This window comes from Phoxinus phoxinus, assembly GCF_949152265.1.
Source record: "Phoxinus phoxinus genome assembly, chromosome: 1".
Taxonomy (NCBI): Eukaryota; Metazoa; Chordata; class Actinopteri; order Cypriniformes; family Leuciscidae; genus Phoxinus; species Phoxinus phoxinus.
Genome location: NC_136876.1, coordinates 44859330 through 44880977, shown reverse-complemented (window position 1 = coordinate 44880977; position 21648 = coordinate 44859330). Strand labels below are relative to the sequence as shown.

Sequence of the window (21648 nt, the reverse complement as noted above, 5' to 3'; positions counted from 1 at the left end):
GACTTTCAGGCGTATTGGGTTTTCGAGCTTTCCAAACTCGTCGAAATGTAAATATACTAGTTGTAAACCTCACTAAAAAAAAAAGTTTTTATGAATGAGAATAACCATAGCCTACATATATATTATATATAGATGCAATTTTAATCAAGACCATTTTATTATGATTTAATAGCAACGTGAGACTCAACGTTGTAGATTTTCTTCAAAAATATTATGTTAGTGTTAGCGTTATGATTTTCACACTGACTTTTAGGCGTATTGGTTTTCGACCTTCCCAAACTAGTAAATATATATATTGAAGTAAATACTAATTGTAAGCCTCACTAAAATTAGTTTTTATGAATGAGAATAACCAATATATATTATATATATAATTGCAATTTTAATCGACAATTGATATTTCCTCTATTTTCAAAGTGTTCACTTAATGTTTTTAATCACATCATTACAATCATTTAGACAAGGACTCGTTCTAAAGGCATACGTTTAATAGATTCTGCAGTACTTTTATTTTGCTGGATTTTATTTGGACAAAAGCCATAAAATCAGTGGGATATTTCAATAACCTTTGTTCATTTTCCCTGAAATAATTCATCCTCCTCATGATTCATGTCTGAAACACCCAAACAACAAACTAATTTAACTTTATATATTAAAACCGCCAGTGTTTTTCAATAAACAAATACTGACAATGAATGTGTCCCCGCAAAATGCATAGTGTATATGAAAAACATAAACATACATAAGGGACTTGTGATGTGTTTAACAAGGGCTTTTGAGGGGGATTTATGTTCATATAAATCAGATTATCTGCAGAATCACGATAACTTACCTGAACTTTTCCCACTTTCACAGTAGCCTTCACAAAAGGATGGTAATCAAAATATAATATAATCACCAAACATTATGGCTTGATAAAACCTAGAACGAGTCGTACATGCAGATGGCAGGAACTAACCTGGATTTATCAATAAAACATGTGTCAATAAAAGGACTTTCCCAGTCCTTCCTCATTTCCCTCATCTCAAAATAATTCATCCTTTTTTCTTTTTTTTTTAAAGAAAAGTTTTAGTCAGAGACATGAACCATGATTTATTGCAAGTTTTCATCCTAAAGAGTGTTTGCTTAGACACACATTTGTTTACGGTCCAGGAGCTGAAGATGTGCGCGAGAGTGTTTCCGAATCATTTCCAGAAAAGAAGGATTGCGTATTTCAAAACGCATATATCTGCTAAACTTCATGCTTTAACTTCATGCTTCATGCCCTTAAAAAACTCTAGGATAAAAACACAATGCAGAGAGGCTGAGATAACATAAAAGTAACCTTTATTTTCATTTTATTTGAAAGCCTGGGAACTAAAGATGTGGAAAAGCCTACTTAAAGTTCTTGAAGGAATCGATTTATAGTTAAAAATGGCGGTACATCTACTAAAAATATTTGCCGAGCCAAACTTACCTGCCCTATCAGACAAAGCTTTCTAATGAATCGATCGATCTATGAATCTACTAACTCAACAGTCAGTCAGTCAGTCACTCATCTGCGGGAGATGAAGATGGATTAAAAAAAAGGAGTAAATCCCAGGACTGCATCCCATTTAGGGAAAGTTTGTGTAGAGTCGCTCCAAAAGTTATTTCCCGTTTGTCATCTCACCATCAAAAAAAAAAAAAAATGCAAATGAAGAAGAATCTAAACAAAACCAATGGAGAAAAAAAAAAAAAAAAAACTTAACCAAGTCTGTTATTTTCCCATCTGCAAACAAAAGAGCAAGATCAGAGAGCCCGGATGAGCATGAGAAACTGGGAATGGCCACTCAAACCGCGGCTCATAAATAGACGTCAGCCTGCAAGTCCAGACCACGGGTCCGTGAGGCAGAGAGGAGAGGAGCTTTCTGGAGTAGGGTGGCCCAATGTCCCGGCTCGTGGCTCTTTGTTTGGCCGACAGAAGACTGAGAGAGTAAAAAGGTCCCGAATGTAAAAGGGAGGACAAAAAACTGCTGGGTCAGAAAGCGAGGGAATGGTCTAAGACTTCTTGGCGTCTTGTGTGTTCCTCTTCTTAAGGTCACTCAGGTCCACTGGTATAAAAGCTGAGAGAGACAGTAGACAAGAAATCAAGTTGACCTATTTTTAAAACAAGCCATTAACATTGTTTATTTCTCATTTCTGGTGAAAGAAATACATAAATGAAGAAGAAAGACAAAATATTAAATATAATGGCTGTATGTTTATTGAGGAATCCACTGTTTTGTAGAGAGGGGTCAAATTACAGGGGGGTAAAATGACTTTAGAAAGTATATTTTATTTTATAATATATATTTTATAATATTTTATTTTTAGACGGAGATTGGTTGGTCTTTTAGTAAAATCTGTTGACTTTAGCAGGGTGGGAAATTAGCACCTGACACCCAGCCAATGGCGGGTACTTTTTCAAAGTGGCGGGTGATTTTGCCTTGTAAACTAGCCACCGTGGCGGGTGCGAACGACTAGCGATCGCCATTAGCGAGTGTCTTTTATATGCAGATTCCCCTGGAATTCCCCGGTTGCGCTCAGTTCGGCGGGCTTCGCACTGATTGGTTCGCGCAGTTACGCCGCTCTGCCATTGGTTCGTGCAGTTCCCACTGACCAGCCAATAGCGCGCGAGTAACGTGATATTCTCATTTTCCACTAGATATTTTCCTCTACATCTCATCAGCAATTTCGATTTTGGCCCGCTTTGTCTAAAATATGTATTAATAATAATAAAAAATAGTGTATTGAAGAAATTCAAGATATGCTAGTGCACTTTCTTTTATAAATTTGAATTCCGGAAAAAGTGGCTGGTAAAAAATATAAGTGGCTGGTAGAATTGGGCATCCACCTCCCACCATGCTTTAGCCATCTTCTTTGTTTCATTGTATGCCAACGGAGACCGTTCAAAAAGGGCAAAAATCACCTGTGTTTGTTTTGCCTCAAGCTTGTATGCCTGTAACTCAAGAAGTATTAAAGATATCTTAAAGGGGTCATGAACTGGCTTCTTACAATGTTTTATATTGTTGTCTGAGGTCAACTTATGACGTCCGCTTGGTTTTTTACATTTAAAAACATCAAAATGAATCAGTAATCGACTATTTTCTACCCTGGTTTTGAGCCTAGCTCCTGAAACGCTCAGTTTTTATGGGCGTGCCGCATTGAAGACTTGGAAGTAAACGCCCACTGCTACGATTGGATAACAGTTTTGCATATTATAATGAGTTTCATGTAATGCGTGAATCGGTGGGCGGGGCTAAACAGGCGGTGTTGAAGTAGGCGTCGATCTTCTTCTGCGGAGGCGGTGTTTGATGCCCTTTGACCTCATAGATCCCCACTTTGAAAAACCTGTCGTTCGCCCGGCCTGGTGTCAATACAAGCTTTTATTGGACTAACAAGGAAGTTTTCAGTTCTGAAACTTTATATTCTTATAGTATGATGACCTCTTATATGTCAAAAGCTCAAAGAGAATTTTATTTCTCAGTTCATCACCCCTTTAACATCCTTTTATATTCTCATTCTTAATAAACTTTCATTATGGTATCTTCGTTTTAAAGGCCCCATATGATACAATCCCAGAGATATTGAGATCTTAATGCGGCTCCATGAGTAAATTGGTCAATAATAATACACATTTTAGTGGTCAAAAAACAAATGTGGGTCACTTTGCATAAAGCTGAAGCTTTTTTCTTTTAAAAAGAGGAATATCTGAACAACAAATAATGTTGAAACTAGAAATGTGTCTCATGTTTTTTCTATCAACACAATTGCATAGACCACTGAAAATGTGAACAATAGACCAATTTACTCGTGGAGCCGCATTAAGATCTCCATATCTCTGGGAATGAACCATATAGGGCCTTTAAAATGCAGCCAATCAGAATCGAGTATTCACCCAGACCATGGTATAAGATATCTTTAATACTTCTTGAGTTACAGCCATGCAAACATGAGGCAAAAAAAAACACAAGAAGTGATTTTTGCCCTTTTTGAAAAGTGTCCATTGGCATAAAATGAAACAAAGATGGCTAAAGTCAACAGATTTTACCAACAGACCAACCAATCGCTGTGTAATAATAATAATAATTCTGCCATCTTTCTAAAGTCATTTTTACTTATTTGGCTTTAAATTTCAGGTGAAAATTGTAATTTTGACTCCCTCGACAAACCAGTGGATTCCTCAATAAATATACAGCCATTATATGTAATATTTTGGCTTTCATCACTATTAATGTTCGTCTTTCTTCAGAAAAAATAGGGGAAGTTTCTGAAGTTTGGTTGATTTGACATGGAATGACTCTATTGTAATAGCGAATGTCTTGAGGAACTTTTACATGAAAATAAACTTACAATGTAGGTTGGGATTTGGGTTTTTCTCCACATACTCCTGTGGTCCACGATCATTACGTTCACTATTTTGTGGCGATTTTATGTCTCTCAAAACACAAAGCCATGCTGGAAAGAGAACACAAAAAAGAAGCATTACAACAACTTGTATGTCTTGAAATCAAGAGCTACTTTTGACCAATGACTTGCACATGATTAAAGGATTAAAAAAAAAAAAAAACTTTTCCCAAACTTTTTTCTGCCAGGCCCCACTTTTATAGATACAAATATTTTACAGATGTTTTTACTTTGCAATAGAAACTGAAATTGTAGTTCTAATTGCCAGCGACACTGACACTGTTTTTCATGTTTAATAGTGTAAAGCTGCTTGTGTTAAAGCAATCTATTGTATAAAGTGCTATAGGACTATCACTAACGAATATTTTGGTAATCAAGTAATCGGGCGATTATTTTGACCATTAATCAAGTAATCGGACGATTATTTTGACCATTAATCAAGTAATCGGACGATTATTTTGACCATTAATCAAGTAATCGGACGATTATGTTGACCATTAATCAAGTAATCGGACGATTATTTTGACCATTAATCAAGTAATCGGACGATTATTTTTGACCATTAATCAAGTAATCGGACGATTATGTTGACCATTAATCAAGTAATCGGACGATTATTTTGACCATTAATCAAGTAATCGGACGATTATTTTTGACCATTAATCAAGTAATCGGACGATTATTTTGACCATTAATCAAGTAATCGGACGATTATTTTGACCATTAATCAAGTAATCGGACGATTATTTTGACCATTAATCAAGTAATTGGACGATTATTTTGACCATTAATCAAGTAATCGGACGATTACGTTGACCATTAATCAAGTAATCGGACGATTAAGTTGACCATTAATCAAGTAATCGGACGATTACGTTGACCATTAATCAAGTAATCGGACGATTACGTTGACCATTAATCAAGTAATCGGACGATTACGTTGACCATTAATCAAGTAATCGGACGATTATTTTTGACCATTAATCAAGTAATCGGACGATTATGTTGACCATTAATCAAGTAATCGGACGATTATTTTGACCATTAATCAAGTAATCGGACGATTATTTTTGACCATTAATCAAGCAATCGGACGATTATGTTGACCATTAATCAAGTAATCGGACGATTATTTTGACCATTAATCAAGTAATCGGACGATTATTTTTGACCATTAATCAAGTAATCGGACGATTATGTTGACCATTAATCAAGTAATCGGACGATTATTTTGACCATTAATCAAGTAATCGGACGATTATGTTGACCATTAATCAAGTAATCGGACGATTATTTTGACCATTAATCAAGTAATCGGACGATTATTTTGACCATTAATCAAGTAATCGGACGATTACGTTGACCATTAATCAAGTAATCGGACGATTACGTTGACCATTAATCAAGTAATCGGACGATTATTTTGACCATTAATCAAGTAATCGGACGATTACGTTGACCATTAATCAAGTAATCGGACGATTACGTTGACCATTAATCAAGTAATCGGACGATTATTTTGACCATTAATCAAGTAATCGGACGATTGCGTTGACCATTAATCAAGTAATCGGACGATTACGTTGACCATTAATCAAGTAATCGGACGATTACGTTGACCATTAATCAAGTAATCGGACGATTACGTTGACCATTAATCAAGTAATCGGACGATTACTTTGACCATTAATCAAGTAATCGGACGATTATGTTGACCATTAATCAAGTAATCGGACGATTATTTTGACCATTAAACGAGTAATCGGATATTTTTGTGGTAATAAAAAAAGATCTCAACCTAAGACCTAAGACTTTAACTACAATATATAATAGCAATGAGGCAATAACATTTGGTTGACATAAAGTAGGGCTTTAAACGATTAATCGAATCCAAAATAAAAGTTTGTGTTTACATAATATACGTTTGTGTATTGTGTATAATTATTTTGTATATATAAATACACACACATGCATGTATATATTTGAGAAATATTTGCATTTATATACTGCATATATATTTTTATATGATTTATATTATATACAAATATAACTATTTTATATAGCCTATAAATAACAACTTTTTCTTAAATATATATATGCATGTGTGTGTATTTATATATACAAAATAATTATACACAATACACACACGTATATTACGTAAACATTTTATTTTGGTTTCGATTAATCGTGATTAATCGTTTACAGCCCTAACATAAAGTGTCAAAAGCAAGTAATCATATGGTTTCATTGGTCAACACTGTTAAAATCCATAATATACAAAACATAAACAATCAACTTATTAACGTATTATAACAAATGCCTGCAGAGGGCACCAACGGCCTGGTGTTGTTACACTTTACAGCAGATCAAATCCTCGTTTAATATTGGCTTAGCGACATTTAATTCACATGTCCACTTAATCTTTAATATTTGGCGAAGAATGAAAATTTGGCGAAGAGCGGCATTTACTAAAACAAAAATGACATATTCCTTTTATATATTGCGTAGTTTCAGCGATGCTCTCAGGCCACACGGTTTCGAGGGGAAGATGGTGCTCGGCTATAAAGGTGTGTGTCGTGTGCAGAAGTCTTACTGTCATGAATGAAGCGCACATTTTCTTCATGTGCCGGTGTGAAAAGCTCTCCTGTATTCGTTGGCGATCGAGGGCTGGACGTCCTCTTGTACGTGTGCATTCTAGGGGTGGAGGAGCTGGAAAACACACAAAACCATTGAAAAAGATGCTTCATTATGACAAGATGCTTTATGAAACTGAGGAACTGTATTGAGTGCAACTCCACGCATTTGAGTGTTTACACATAGCCTAGTTTACACAGTAAGGGTGTCGTTATCAAAAACTGGCACTGTGAAACCTATTAACAAGTTTGCGCTTTCAGGCTACCCCAAAACGGCATTGTTGTGTAAATGAATGAACGCCCAAACCGCACATAAAGTTTTCAGTTTTTAGTTAACAACGTTGTCGTGTAAACGGCCCCTAAGAAATGCAGAGCGTCAAGATGTTAAACTGAAACCGGTTAGGCCTGAAACTGTGAAAAGTTAAACTCAGCAGAAGCTGCTTTTACAGTAGTTTGATATTTGAATATGAAGCCTAAGTTGCACATTTCCGGTGTTCACAGAAGTCATGATAGAAACGTCCATAGATGTGAATGAGAGACTACTAATAAATTAATGTTGTTTCCCCCAATAGCAAAAAAGACAAAGTTTCTACAACTTTTCAAAACAGGAAAAGAAACACAGAGGGACTGATTACAGCAGAAAGAGAAATGTCCAATTCACCATCATCACCTCAGAGCCGTTTTATTAGAAACACTTGTGGCAGCGTTCACTAGTTTGTTGGTTTGTTTTTTGTACGTTACTCGTTCTAAAGTTTTGAATCATTATGATTTTTTTTTTTTTATGTTTTTGAAAGACGTCTCTTCTGCTCACCAAGGCTCACAAAAAAACAAAACATCTCACTGACGCCAAACTTTGGACCAGTAGTGTAATTAAATGGCACAATAATATAACACAAAGTACAGTGTTATAAATGTACATTATTAAAATTGAAAATACAAATGACTTTGGAAACACTATTACAGTCTGTAAAAAGAGTCCATTGTGTTTGATCTCAAGTCAATAATGATTATTGTTAATATTAAAATGCATCCCTCTTTATTTTGAAGCGTCTCATCAGCAGAGCAAGGACTAATAATGACTTTACCTTGTCATTCTGTTAAAGTCTCTTGCCTCACAATCTCAGTATGAGGCTTAACAGGGAAGTTTGCCTGTTCTTCAGTGTGTTTTCTGAGGGAAAAGTAAGATTAAAATCATTCAGACGAAACACATCAGTTGTCACAAAAGTGCATTTGAGTTAAAGATCCACTAAATCAATGACACACAGAGTTTATTCACTGATATGATCAGAGCATCATCAATGAATTACATATCTCTGTAACATGTACAACTTGATGTACAATATAAAATGTACAAGAATGAGATGTGTTGATACTATATTTCTGGTACGAGCGAAAGGATCGGAAGGTAATTCAGTGACTCAGTGTTTGTTATTGTTTATGAGATAATGGCAGCTAGTATGTTAGCATTGTTTTCATAGCTTTAAACTGATGCTGACTTCACACGCAATCTGAGCGAATACACAGCGAACGCATCGCCAAACATTCAGACTAACGCTCGCATAATGGGAAACGCGTAAATTGAGAGTTTCAAACCTGTCTGTTTGTTTCTCTTTCTGCTGCTATGTCTGTATTCAGGCCTGGCTCGGCCGAAACGTTGCTAATGCCAACCAATTACTTCCGGGTCAGCCGAACAAGCCGAGCGAGACGCGCATGCGCAACCAGCATTCGCAAATATGAATTGCGAATGATTCTTCAGATATGAATTGCGAACATAGACAGCATCACAGACAAGAACGCAGATTGAGAAAGGCCCAGTATATAAGGATTGCGAACATAGACAGTATATAAGGATTGCGAATGATTCTTCATTTTTGAATTATCACAAGCTACGGAGCCCCTAAGGGATAGGCCGGGAGCCAGGTCCACTCCTCAGGATGTTTTTTGCTACCTTTTTTTCACTATTATTTATTTCCCATTATCTTATACCTTGGGCCATCACAAGTTGATAATGACCACCCCCAACTCGGCCCCGTTTGGTCTCAGGGCCCAAAAAACTCCCTTTTTGGGAAAAGCTTTTGACGGAATTATGTAATTGTGAATATTAAGGTACTGCAGCTACATAAATAGTCATATAACCCTAAAACTTTGCATGGTGTATCCTGACACATAGGGGAAACTAGCAGAAAAAGATTCTGGGGATTTCTGCCTTTTTGCTGTCAAATATCACCCTCAACATACCCCAAAAGACCAAAAAATGTCTGTCCGTCTGACAAATTGTCATCAAAAGTGATCATTTTCAAGCATTTTATTATACATATCACTGCCTCAAATGTACATGAAAAACTTCCCAAGTTTATAAGCTTCAATTTAAGACCAAGATGACCTTTCTGTCTAGTGGATTACAGCTGGTATAACGTACTCGGTTACTAACGTAACCTCGGTTCTCTCTAGAGAGAGGAACGAGTGCTGCGTTGTCGTAGCAACGCATTGGGGAAAATCCTTTTCCACGAGAATACTGAAGCAAAAAATTATCCTTAATTTTGTATCAATGTAAAACGCATTGCCACAGCATACAGACCTAGGTGAGACAGCTCGCGCGCCTATTGGCTGCTGTGCGGCAAATGCTTAAGCCAATGGAGCGAGCCCTTGAGTGACGTCACACCCAATGAGGGCGCTTCGCGTCACGTCCCGCCGAAACGGGCGTGGCTTAGGGCTATATATTTCGCTCACAGGCTTATGAACTCTGATTTTTACAGCGAAACAACCAGAGCGCATACACGGCAAGAAACGCAGTACTCGTTCCTCTCTCTAGAGAGAACCGAGGTTACGTTAGTAACCGAGTACGTTCTCTTACGAGAGATACTCTCGTACTGCGTTGTCGTAGCAACGCATTGGGGAACACCCTGTAAGACGCCGTGTGTGCAGTGATCCGACACTATAGACCCAGAGCACTGAGCTGGGGTTCATATAGTACATAATCACCTTTAGGACTCACAGAGAATCCTGAAAGAGGTGGGTTTAACCACCATCTCCCACAAAAGTGACTGCATTTAGCAGATCAGTATAGAGACGACTGCTTTTAGCAGATCAGTATAGAATCGACCTCGCTTAGCAGATCAGTCCAGAATTAACTGCGCTTAGCAGCTCAGCATATTTATGCCATAATAGACGACTGAAAAGCTCAGTCTAATACAAATACGGTTAATTAAACCGATAATATCCTGGCCTGTAAGGCGGGCACCTCGAGGTTATAAAACCTGATAAATGTAGACGGTGAGGCCCAGCCTGCCGCCATACAAATATCCTGTAAGGCAATCCCACTCGACCAAGCCCACGAAGAAGCCATACTTCTCGTGTAGTGCGCTCTAATACCCAAAGGACACTGAATGCCCTTGGATGCGTACGCTACAGCTATAGCGTCCACTATCCATAGGCTCTGTTTCGAAGTGGCCAGTCCCTTGAGACGCCCACTGAACGAAACGAAAAGCTGCTCCATCTGTCTGAAAGCAGACGAGCGCGACACATAAGCTCTCAATGCCCTCACTGGGCAGATGAGATTTTCGTCCATACTATCCCCGGTGACCGGAAGGGCAGACAGGGAAATAACCTGCGCCCTAAACGGTGTGTTTAGGGATTTCGGAACGTAACCATGCTTAGGTTTGAGCACGACTCTGGAGTCATTAAGCCCAAATTCCATGCACGACGCGCTCACCGAGAGCGCGTGTAAGTCCCCAACGCGCTTCACTGAAGCGAGAGCCAGGAGAAACACCGTCTTGAGCGACAGGTGTTTCATATCAATCTCCTGAAGAGGCTCGAAAGGAGGACCCTTCATGGCGTCCAGCACCGTGGAAAGGTCCCAAATGGGAACTGTGGGAGGTCTGGGTGGATTAAGTCTCCTAGCTCCTTTAAGGAACCAAATGACTAAATCGTTCCTTCCTATGGACTGGCCGTGCGCGGTTTCAGAGAAAGCCTCTATAGCCGCCACATATACTTTGAGTGTGGAAGGGGATCTCCCGCTATCCAACATCTCTTGTAAGAAGGACAAAACCTCTGTTACTCCGCAGTCTGGGGGTCACACGCCACGAGACGTGCACCAGCCAGAGAAAACTGACCATTTCGACGCATAGAGCCGTCGCGTAGACGGAGCTCTAGCTTGTGTGATCGTGTTTAACACTCCCTGAGGGAGGTCAGCGGATACCCGTTGATGGCCCACACGTGAAGGGACCATAGCTCCGGGTGAGGATGCCAAATCGAACCATTTGCTTGAGAGAGGAGATCCCTCCTCAGAGGCACTGGCCACGGGGCGGTGCTGGCTAACTGCATCACAGCTGGGAACCAGGGCTGATTCAACCAGAGCGGCGCTAATAGCAGCACTGAGCATCCTTCCTCCCTGATCCTCTCCACCACCTGGGTCAGGAGGGAGACATGGGGAAAAGCATATAGGGGGCGGCGTGGCCACTGATCCTTGCTTTTTGAGAAAAATTCTAGACAGTGAGCGTTCTCCGGGGACGCAAAGAGGTCCACTTCCGCTCTGCCGAATTTCTTCCACAACAGTTGTACTGTGTGTGGGTGTAACGACCATTCTCCTGCCGGAACGCGGTTCCTGGACAGTACGTCTTGTTAGGGGTTAACAGTTATAAGACCCGAGACCAGATATGTAGAAAAGATGACCAGGAGTCTTGAGGTTCAATCAAAAAGATAAAAATTTACTGAAGAATAGTTTGCAGTTTCATTGGTAGAGCGAGCGTCAAAGTCTCACGAGGAGGTCGCAAGCCAACTCTACCTTACACAAAATAATACACCAATTATACCATTTTGCAAGGGCAAGCATCGCCTCATCATACATCTGATTGGCTAAGAGAATATAAGACCATAAACAATTTCACACGTGAGCAGATAAAAGGTGCCTATCGCCATTAGTCAGGATAGCTGTCGCCAATCCTTAGATGTAGGTCAGTTTTGACCTCGCAGGTTAGAAGAGAGCGCCGATGAGGCTGAGCGTTGTGTCCCTAATACCTACGTAGAAAGTCAAACACACACACACAGAACACCACCAAATAACATCGCCAAGGCCGAAGAGTGCTTGAGCTTCGTATTATCAGTTAGCCAAAACATAGCTCCTCAGGAAGAAAGGCAGAGAAATGGCATTGCTCTCTAGAGAAAATATATAATTTCACAAGCACAAAAGAATATAGAAATGATTATGTGATAATGCATATATATATATTTGATTATTGATTTGTATAAAAGTAATGTAAGCATTCAAAAGGATATGGAATGAAATATATATATAACTGACTGAAGAGACAAGGGATTTTGACCGCCCCTTCAGTCTGGTCCAACATTCAGGTGCCCTGGCACGTGCGCCGCCCTTAGTGAAAGGAGGTTGCAGCGCGCCCATATCAGAAGGCGTTTGGTCAGCCTGTATAACGACAGGGACCTGAGGCCGCCCTGGCGATTTATGTATGACACCACTGACATGCTGTCTGAACGTATCAGTACATGGCAGCCCATAATCAGGGGACGAAAGCGAGTGAGCGCTTTGCACACTGCTAACATCTCGAGGCAGTTTATGTGGAAGAGCTTCTCTCGCTCTGACCAAAGGCCAAACAGCGGTCTGCCCTCGAGCAGCGCTCCCCATCCTGCGTTGGATGCGTCCGTAGACACCACCCTCAGACTCGAGGAAGTCCCTAGGCTTACACCTGACAGGTACCAGTCTTTTGACCTCCATGGTTTCAAAGCTGCAACGCAAGCTTGATTGACCTTGAGGCGAAGCCGACCGGTGGCCCATGCTTTGCAGGGCACCCTCCCTTTGAGCCATATCTGCAGCGGGCGCATGCGCAGCAGGCCCAGCTGGAGGACTGATGATGCTGAGGCCATCAGACCCAGCATCCTTTGAAAGCTCTTTAGAGGGAGAACAGCGCCGCAGCGAAATGAGCTGACTGTGCGCTGGATGCGCAGCGCGGGCTGTTGTGACAGTTGCGCTGTCATCGACAGCGAGTTCAGTTCCAGTCCCAGAAAAGAAATATTCTGACTGGGGGATAGCAAACTCTTTTCCCAGTTTACTGTGAGACCGAGATTCTCGAGGTGACTCAGCAGCAGGGCTCTGTGCGCCACTATCTCTGAATGAGATTGGGCTAGAATGAGCCAATCATCCAAATAGTTCAGCACTCGAACACCCTGCAGTTTGAGGGGAGCGAGTGCTGCGTCCATACACTTCGTAAATGTATGGGGTGCTAGAGACAAGCCGAACGGCAGGACTTTGTACTGGTATGCCTGGCCCTCGAAGGCGAATCTCAAAAATCGCCTGTGACGTGACGCAATCTGTATTTGAAAATACGCGTCCTTTAGATCTACTGACACGAACCAGTCTCCTTGGCGAACGTGCGCGAGGATTTTTCTGGTCGTTAGCATTCTGAACTGGCGTTTCACAAGCGCTCTGTTCAGTTGCCTCAGATCTAGTATGGGTCTGAGACCCCCGTCTTTCTTGGGTACCAGGAAGTATCTGCTGTAAAGCCCCCCTTCGCTCTGAGCCTGAGATAAAGGTTCGATAGCCCTTTTTCTCAGAAGTTTCTGAATTTCGGCTCGAAGTAGATGTGCTACATTCGAATCTACCGAAGTCTCGACGTGAAGAGAAACTCGACGAAACTGTAGCGAATAGCCTTCTTTTATGATGTTTATCACCCATTTTGAAACCCCGGGAAGCTTTTCCCATGCATCTGCACGTGTAGCTAGGGCCTGAGTGAAAAGCGCGCTCTGATCGACTCGCGATACAGCGGCTTTCGTGAGCTGCAACAGAAATGTCTCGCTCGCAACATCTGAGGCCGGGGCCGCGCTTATTAAAGCGGGCAGAATGTCAGCGCTCGACCCCTCGACAGCGTTTAGGCGGGAGAGGGAGGGCTGGACGGGCTCCGTAGGAACCGTGATGCTTGTGTGGGAACGCGGGCACTGGGGACCGGGCACGTTTACCACCTTTATAGCATCGCTCGCCGGAGCGGAGCGCCTGCACGCAGGTTTCGTTTTTACAGAAACCGTGCGGATAGCAGGAGGTAGCATTAGTGGGCACTGGGTAGTGGGCACGTGTGCTCCTTTTAACGCGCAATCGAACTGAGTCGATTTTATGTGTGCGGGCCCTGTGTGTGGGGCCGTGTTTGTGTGTAGGGATGTGCACATTACAGCAGGCAGATTTACTACACAAGAAACACCATCGGCCGTGGCCGGGACACCAGAAAATGCACTCTTTAATGGATTTATCTGGGTAGCCGTGAAAACGGCTGTTGTGTGCAGGCAAGCGGCCAGTGAGACACGCCTGTTGGCTGCAATGATCGCAGGTACAATCGCTTCACTTGGGATTGCACGAGCGGTGAGCTTCGGTTTCGCACGGCCTGCTGCAGAGCCGGAGCGCTTCGGCAGGAAGTGCTTCATTGCCTGGGTCGCCTTCTGCACCTCCGCATACCTGTCGGTGAAGTCCTTCACCGAAGTCCCTCTCAGACACGGTGAGCGCCGCCATACTGCGTCCGATGGCTTGGGCCGCAATAAGTGTGAGTCGCGCCGGCGACCTCACACACACTCAACACAGTGAAAAGGATATAGTAGGCGCCGGAACGCGCAGCTGGAAGGCGACGAAGTCGGCGGTGCCAGCAGCTTGTCGTAACTTCTACCGCTGAGGTGCTCTCTCGACGGCGCAGCTTCTTCACTCGGATCAGCGATGAGGTGTCCTCGCTGAAGGATTAAAAATCAGAGTTCATAAGCCTGTGAGCAAAATATATAGCCCTAAGCCACGCCCGTTTCAGCGGGACGTGACGCGAAGCGCCCTCATTGGGTGTGACGTCACTTAAGGGCTCGCTCCATTGGCTTAAGCATTTGCCGCACAGCAGCCAATAGGCGCGCGAGCTGTCTCGCCTAGGTCTGTATGCTGTGGCAATGCGTTTTACATTGATACAAAATTAAGGATAATTTTTTGCTTCAGTATTCTCGTGGAAAAGGATTTTCCCCGATGCGTTGCTACGACAACGCAGTACGAGAGTATCTCTCGTAAGAGAACCAAAGTTCTCCCCTGTATCCCAAATCGGAGAAAAATGAACTTTCATGCATTACCATTCCAGATATGGGATTAACCCCTTATATTGGCATCAGCCATTACATATTTAAAACAGTAATATTCTATACTAAACCTAAACTAATCTGGTAACACTTTACAATAATGGTGCACTAATAAGCATTAATTCATGCTTAACTAATGCACAGATAATACTGAATTAATGTATTACTAATGATTATCTAAGCTATTCATTAATGATTGCCTCATTAGCAACTAATGAAGAGTCTGTCTGGTTAATATATTAGTTAATATATGAATTGTTATTAATTAAATGTGTAAGTGTGTATTAATTCCATAATACCTTATTTTATTAACTAATAGTGTTAATTAATTTGTAAATTACCACAATGAGCCAAAGCCTTATATTTCAACTTCCAGATAATACAGGTAAACTAATATGCATTAATACATTATTAATTACAGCATTAGTAGTGTGTCAATTACTACAATGTTTTTGGAAACCAGTGTTTAATAAACAGCTTTTATAAACTCTAGTGATGGTCATTAATGATTAATTAATCATTAGCTAACAATCATTATGTTGTGACTTTACTTGTTGAGGCACATCATTATTAACTCATCATCTAGTAATTGTAGTAATTGACACACTACTAATGCTGTAATTAATAATGTATTAATGCATATTAGGCTCATTGTGGTAATTACAAATTAATGAACACTATTAGTTAATAAAATAAGGTATTATGGAATTAATCCACAATTACATATTTAATTAATAACAATTCATATATGAACTAATATATTAACCAGACAGACTCTTCATTAGTTGCTAATGAGGCAATCATTAATGAATAGCTTAGATAATCATTAGTACATTAATTCAGTATTATCTGTGCATTAGTTAAGCATGAATTAATGCTTATTAGTGCACCCTTATTGTAAAGTGTTACCACTAATCTTGACAAACTACATATTATTTGAATCATTACAATCTCTAGTTTACATATTTGGTGACTGATTTTCAAAATAAATTACAGAGGAGCCATAATTTATCAATTTGCAACAGGAATATTGTCATACTCCTAAGGCGTGTTCAGACCTTTATTTTGAAATAGTGATGAACATGAAAAATCATGAAAGAATGGTAGAAACCTCAGTTTGTTTTCATGCCAAGAGTTCATAAGATAGCATCCATTCAATTATTTAAAAAAAAAAGGTCTGAAAATGTTTTGAATATAAAGAAAAAAATAATAGATTCACCATTTGTGATGTGGCAGCGAGCTATAATGCATATATGTGTTCTTCTTGTGTTTCTTAGAGGTTGAAATCATTTCAAAATCTGCCAAACTTCCAATACTACTTCTGAATAGGATGTCTACTTCATAAATTGCATGAAAATTGTAAAAACTATGGTTCAGATCACTCAAACAACATATGGAAATGGAGGCGCCCTTATATGGGCAGTGATGTCAACTAGTGGAAAGGTTTGGTACTGCGCCCAAACTAAATCTCACTGAAAGCTTATTTTTTGAGATATCAACCTAAAATTTGAAACACAACATGGTCAGATTTTTGGCTTTGATTTTTTTTTTTTTTTTTTAGAGTGCACCAGGTTTTGAAAATATATATTTTATATAAAATATGAATAATTAAATTTTAAAAAATCGGATCATTGAGAAAATCGCCTTTAAAGTTGTGCATTTACTGTATGTTCGCGATTGTGCTTCACTCACAAAAATAAATGTTATATATATTTAAGGTAGAAAATTTACTAAATATCTTAATGGAACATGATATTTACTTAATATCCTAATGATTTTTGGCATTAAAAAAACTGTGACACTTGTGACTGCCAAATTGCGAAACTAAAATACAGCTCACACATAAAATAGAAAAATGTATTTGGTTCTTATACCTTTTTGCTTCTTATCCATGATGTCGCCCTCAGACCATAGTGGTTCTAGCTTGCCTTTCTATGTTTATGTGAAAACTATGGTTGGCTTTTTGATAACAGACTGCACACTAGTCATCTTTATTCCTTGTGTTGTGAGGACTTTGTGGACTTTTATAAATCTCACATTTGGCCCCTCCTTGAACTGCCACCTTACCGTGGTGGAGGGGTTTGAGTACCCGAATGATCCTAGGAGCTATGATGTCCGGGGCTATATGCCCCTGGTAGGGTCTCCCAAGGCAAACGGGTGAACGGGTGATCTCAGCCGTCATGTGTTGGAGTTCACCCTGATAAACGAGAGGGTCGTTTCCCTGTGGCTTCGGGTCGGGGATAGGTCTCTCACTTTCATTTGTGCCTATGGGCCAAACGGCAGTGCAGACCCGAGTGGACCATGTTCTCCACCTCCATTGTCGAAGCGGCCGCTCGGAGCTGTGGCAGTAAGGTCTGCGGTGCCTGTCGAGGAGGCAATCCCCGAACCCGGTGGTGGACACCGGAAGTAAGGGATGCCATCAAGCTGAAGGAGTCCTATCGGGCCTGGCTGGCTTGTGGAACACCTGAGGCAGCTGACGGTTACTGGCAGGCCAAGTGGATGGCAGTCCGGGTGGTTGTGAAGGCAAAAAATCGGGCCTGGGAGGAGTTCAGTGAGGCCATGGAGAAGGACTACCGGTTGGCCTTAAAGAGATTCTGACAAACCGTCCGGCACCACAGGAGGGGGAAGCAGTGCCCTACCAACACTGTTTACAGAGGAAGTGGGCAGCTGTTGACTTCAACTGGGGATGTCGTCGGACGGTGGAAGGAATACTTCGAGGATCCCACCTACACGTCTTTCATTGAGGAAGCAGAGGCTGAGGGCTCGGAGGTGAACTTGTCCATCACCCAAGCTGAAGTCACCGAGGCAGTCAAGAAGCTCCTCGGTGGCGGATGAGATCCGCTCTGAGTACCTCAAGTCTCTGGATGTTGTGCTCTAGGATTATGGGGTCCGCTCCCTGTACGACTGGAGCAGGAGCTTGGAATGCATTGCCGGCAGTAAGTCAGACTTGTTTCTGGTGCATGTTTGACTTTGTCACCGGTTCTGTTCATAGCCGGAGGGGGTCCGGTTTGGGGACCACACGATTTCGTCTCTGCTTTTTGTGGATGAATTTTACGTGCTGGCCCCATCAGACCAGGACCTTCAGCATGCACTGGGACGGTGTGCAGCCGAGTGTGAAGCTGCTGGGATGAGAATCAGCACCTCCAAATCCGAGGCCGCCTTGGTTCTCAGTCGGAAAAGGGTGGCTTGCCCACTTCAGGTTGGTGGAGAGTTCCTGCCTCAAGTGGAGGAGTTCAAGTATCTCGGGGTCTTGTTCACGAGTGAGGAAAGAATGGAACGGGAGATTGACAGATGGATCAGTGCAGCTTCTGCAGGAATGCGGTCGATGTACCGGTCTGTCGTGGTGAAGAAGGAGCTGAGCTGCAAGACAAAGCTTTCGATTCACCGGTCAATCTACGTTCCTACGTTCCTAATCACCTATGGTCTTGAGCTGTGGGTCATGAAAGGAGAAGATCCGGGATACAGGCGGCCGAAATGAGCTTTCTCCGCAGAGTGGCTGGGCGATCCCTTAGAGATAGGGTGAGGAGCTCGGTCACTTGGGAGTAGAGCTGCTGCTCCTCCACATCGAGAGGGGTCAGCTGAGGTGGCTCGGGCATCTGTTTCGGATGCCTCCTGAACGCCTTCCCGGGAAGGTGTTCCGGGCGCGTCCCACCGGGAGGAGACCCCGGGGAAGACCTAGGACACGTTGGAGGGACTATGTCTCCCGGCTGGCCTGGGAACACCTCGGTGTCCTCCCGGAAGAGCTGGAGGAAGTGTCTGGGGAGAGGTATCGGCCGATACCCCGAGTCCCGGTATCGGGAAGGGAAAAAGGGTATCGGAACATCTCTACTTCATTTCACAAGTTTTCTTTCTACCGTTTGCTGAAGATGAACGAGATGATCAGGAGTGTCTGAGGATTGCTCTGATCGGGAAGACAGGAATTGGGAAGAGTGCCACAGGAAACAGTATTCTGGGAAGAGATGAGTTTAAGTAAATAATAAATAAATATTGAAATGTATTTCCTGGACCTCATGTATTCATCATTGTGTTGAGTTTGGGGATATGTACAAGAGAGAAGATGGACACAGTAGATCTGATAAAGAAGATCTTTAGTCCAAGAGCTGCTCAGTTCTGCATCGTTCTGTTCCCTGGAGGAGATAACCGGAATAATAAGCCAATAGAAAACGATGTCAGTGAAAGTAACAGTTCCCTTTCGTTGTCACTTCGAGTTACGTCGAAATGACGACGAATGGGGTTCGCTTAGAAGCCTATCCTCTTCGAATATTAATAAAACGAGCCAATGGCAAGCAAATGCCATGGGTCTGCTGAATTTGCATAGCGTAACTCCGCCCCACTGTGTGGGTATATAAGGAAGTGAGCCGGCAACATGCAGATATGTTTTTGTTTTCGCTTTCGGAGCCAAGAGCATTCTTCACTCCACAAGCCATTCTGAGATCATCTCTCTTCACTCTTCGAGACGAGCTACTCTTCAGAAGTGTTGGTGTGACGGCGAATTCCAGCGAGCTTCATATTGCCTGCCGATCTGCGCAGTGGTCTGCCAGTCGTGTGTCTCTCCCTGGGCGCTTCAACACTGCTGTTTGAGTTTTATCTCTCTAAAAGAGCTGCACGCGGCGCGTCTTTTTAAAGACGGTTCGCCCGTGTGTTTCTGGGTGCGATACACAGATTAAATCAGCTGATGGGCACGGACGCTGTCTGATGTGTTTGGGCAAACGCACAGACAGCGTTCGTGGATGCGTCATGTTCTCATTGCGGGGACATGACCATCGCAATGTAACGATCGAGACTCGATGACCTCCTCGAGAGAGAGTCCCCTCATCCACACCCCGATCTATTCTCTCCGCAAGAGGGAATACTTCGGCTGGTGGCCAGGGTGATCAGAGGCTGCTGTGTGGAACCAACCCGACGATCTATCCTCGGTCCACACGCTCCTCTTCACATTGCAACCCGTGTGGTATCCGGATGAGATCGCTGACCAGTCCCGGCCAGAGGTCGCGGGCTGGTCCAGCATTTCATTCGATGCCCCGGCAGATGAAATCTTGTCTATCGCCGCATCACAAGGTGGGCGTGAGTACGCTGGAGAAGACTCGGCTGTGCTGCCTCCTCCGGGTGTGCCAGCATTGCCCGAGTCTGAACCAGAACTCTGCCATGCTTCCCCGGGCAGTCGCGAGCATTTGGGCTTGTGTGGAACCCTCCGCCATGTCCCAAGTGCTTAAAGCTGATGATCGGTTTTTGGGGACGCACCGGCACACGTCGGCCCGCCCCCAATTCCTTTCTTCCTGGACGTGCATGAAGAGGTCATGAGATTACTCAGCGGCCTCTTCCGCCTTCTCTGCCCTCGATGAGGTCGCGGCCAGTGGGTACACTGGGGTTCCCCCTATGGAGTGTTCTGTGGCAACACAACTGTGTCCCCACAGCGCCTCCACTGGCGTGGCGGCCCTAAGCACCCACCCACCCCAAAGCATGTAGGTTTTTGTCTACTCCGGTGGCAGAGATCTATAGAGCTGCGGGGCTGGCTGCCACCTCACTGCATGCTATGCCCATCCTTCAGGTCTACCAGGCCAGGGGTGCTCATTGCTAATGCACGAGGGTAGGGCTGGTCCAGGGCTCTTGCAAGAGCTGCGTGCCGCCACCGACCTCGCTCTACGGGCGACGAAGGTGACCACACGCTCCCTGGGTCAGGTGATGTCCACATATGTGGTCCAGAGACAAAAACTGGCTTAGTCTGGTTGATATGGGCGAGGCTGAGCGAAGCCGCTTCCTCAACTCCCCATATCCCAGACTGGCCTCCTCGGCGGCGCAGTCGAGGACTCTGCCCAGAGTTCTCGGCTGCCCAGAGCGGACTGAGGCTCTGATCCCGCGGCCAGCTGCTCAGCCGCCGGCTCAGCTGCCTCATTCCGCTCGCCGCCGAGGGCGACCTCCTGCGACACTCCCTGCCGGCCCTAGCAGCACCCTTCACCCAGGCCGTGCCGTGGAGGTAGTCGCAGGAAGGCGCCCCAGCCCGTACCAGCCCCGCAGCAATGCGGTGCTCCCGTTACGGGCAGCTCAGAGATGGGTTGCAGTTCTTTCTAGGAGGTGGTTGCAGGGCCACTCCTTCCCCCGGTGGAGGGCCGGGGGAAAACCTCTTTTTCCAAAGAACTGTCTCTCCCATCTCTGAGCACACAGAGTTCTCGGACGACAGTGCGCGCCACCCTCGGGTCCCGCCACTCTCGCCCTCCTCTGTCACAGAGTTCTCGGATGACAGTGCGCACGCTCACGGGCCTCGCCACTCTCGTCCCCCTCTGTCGCCAGACCCCTGCCAGAGCACGCCCCTGTGGAACGCTGGTCCTTCCCTGGCCTCCTCTGGCAGGACGCGGCTAATGACCGTGCCCCCACACCGGGCCGCTATGCCACCCACGTCTGGGCCGGTCATTCCGCTTCGCTGCACCCCCGGGGGGACGTCTGTCGTTCGCATGACCCCGCTGGCACAGTCCGTGGGAGCCTGGTTAGAGCTTCCCCCCTGTCCCGC

General features: G+C 43.5%; 1 protein-coding gene across 1 annotated transcript; it reads right to left on the bottom strand.

Annotated features, from left to right (window-relative positions):
* Positions 1-1307: 1307 nt before the first annotated feature.
* Positions 1308-8748, bottom strand: mcrip1 (MAPK regulated corepressor interacting protein 1). The gene is made up of 5 exons (XM_079606748.1): positions 8634-8748; positions 8126-8208; positions 7001-7116; positions 4354-4458; positions 1308-2084 (listed from the first exon to the last, which is right to left on the bottom strand). The coding sequence occupies exons 2-5, from the start codon at positions 8131-8133 to the stop codon at positions 2020-2022; spliced, it is 294 nt and encodes a 97-aa protein (XP_079462874.1). The 5' UTR covers positions 8134-8208; positions 8634-8748; the 3' UTR covers positions 1308-2019.
* Between the last annotated feature and the right edge of the window lie 12900 nt (positions 8749-21648).

Coding starts and splice junctions, on each gene's coding strand:
- mcrip1 (XM_079606748.1), bottom strand. Junction 4,459..7,000: donor TGTGCGCTTCATTCATGACA/GTAAGACTTCTG, acceptor TTCTCTTTCCAG/CATGGCTTTGTGTTTTGAGA. Junction 2,085..4,353: donor CCCAAATCCCAACCTACATT/GTAAGTTTATTT, acceptor TGTCTCTCTCAG/CTTTTATACCAGTGGACCTG.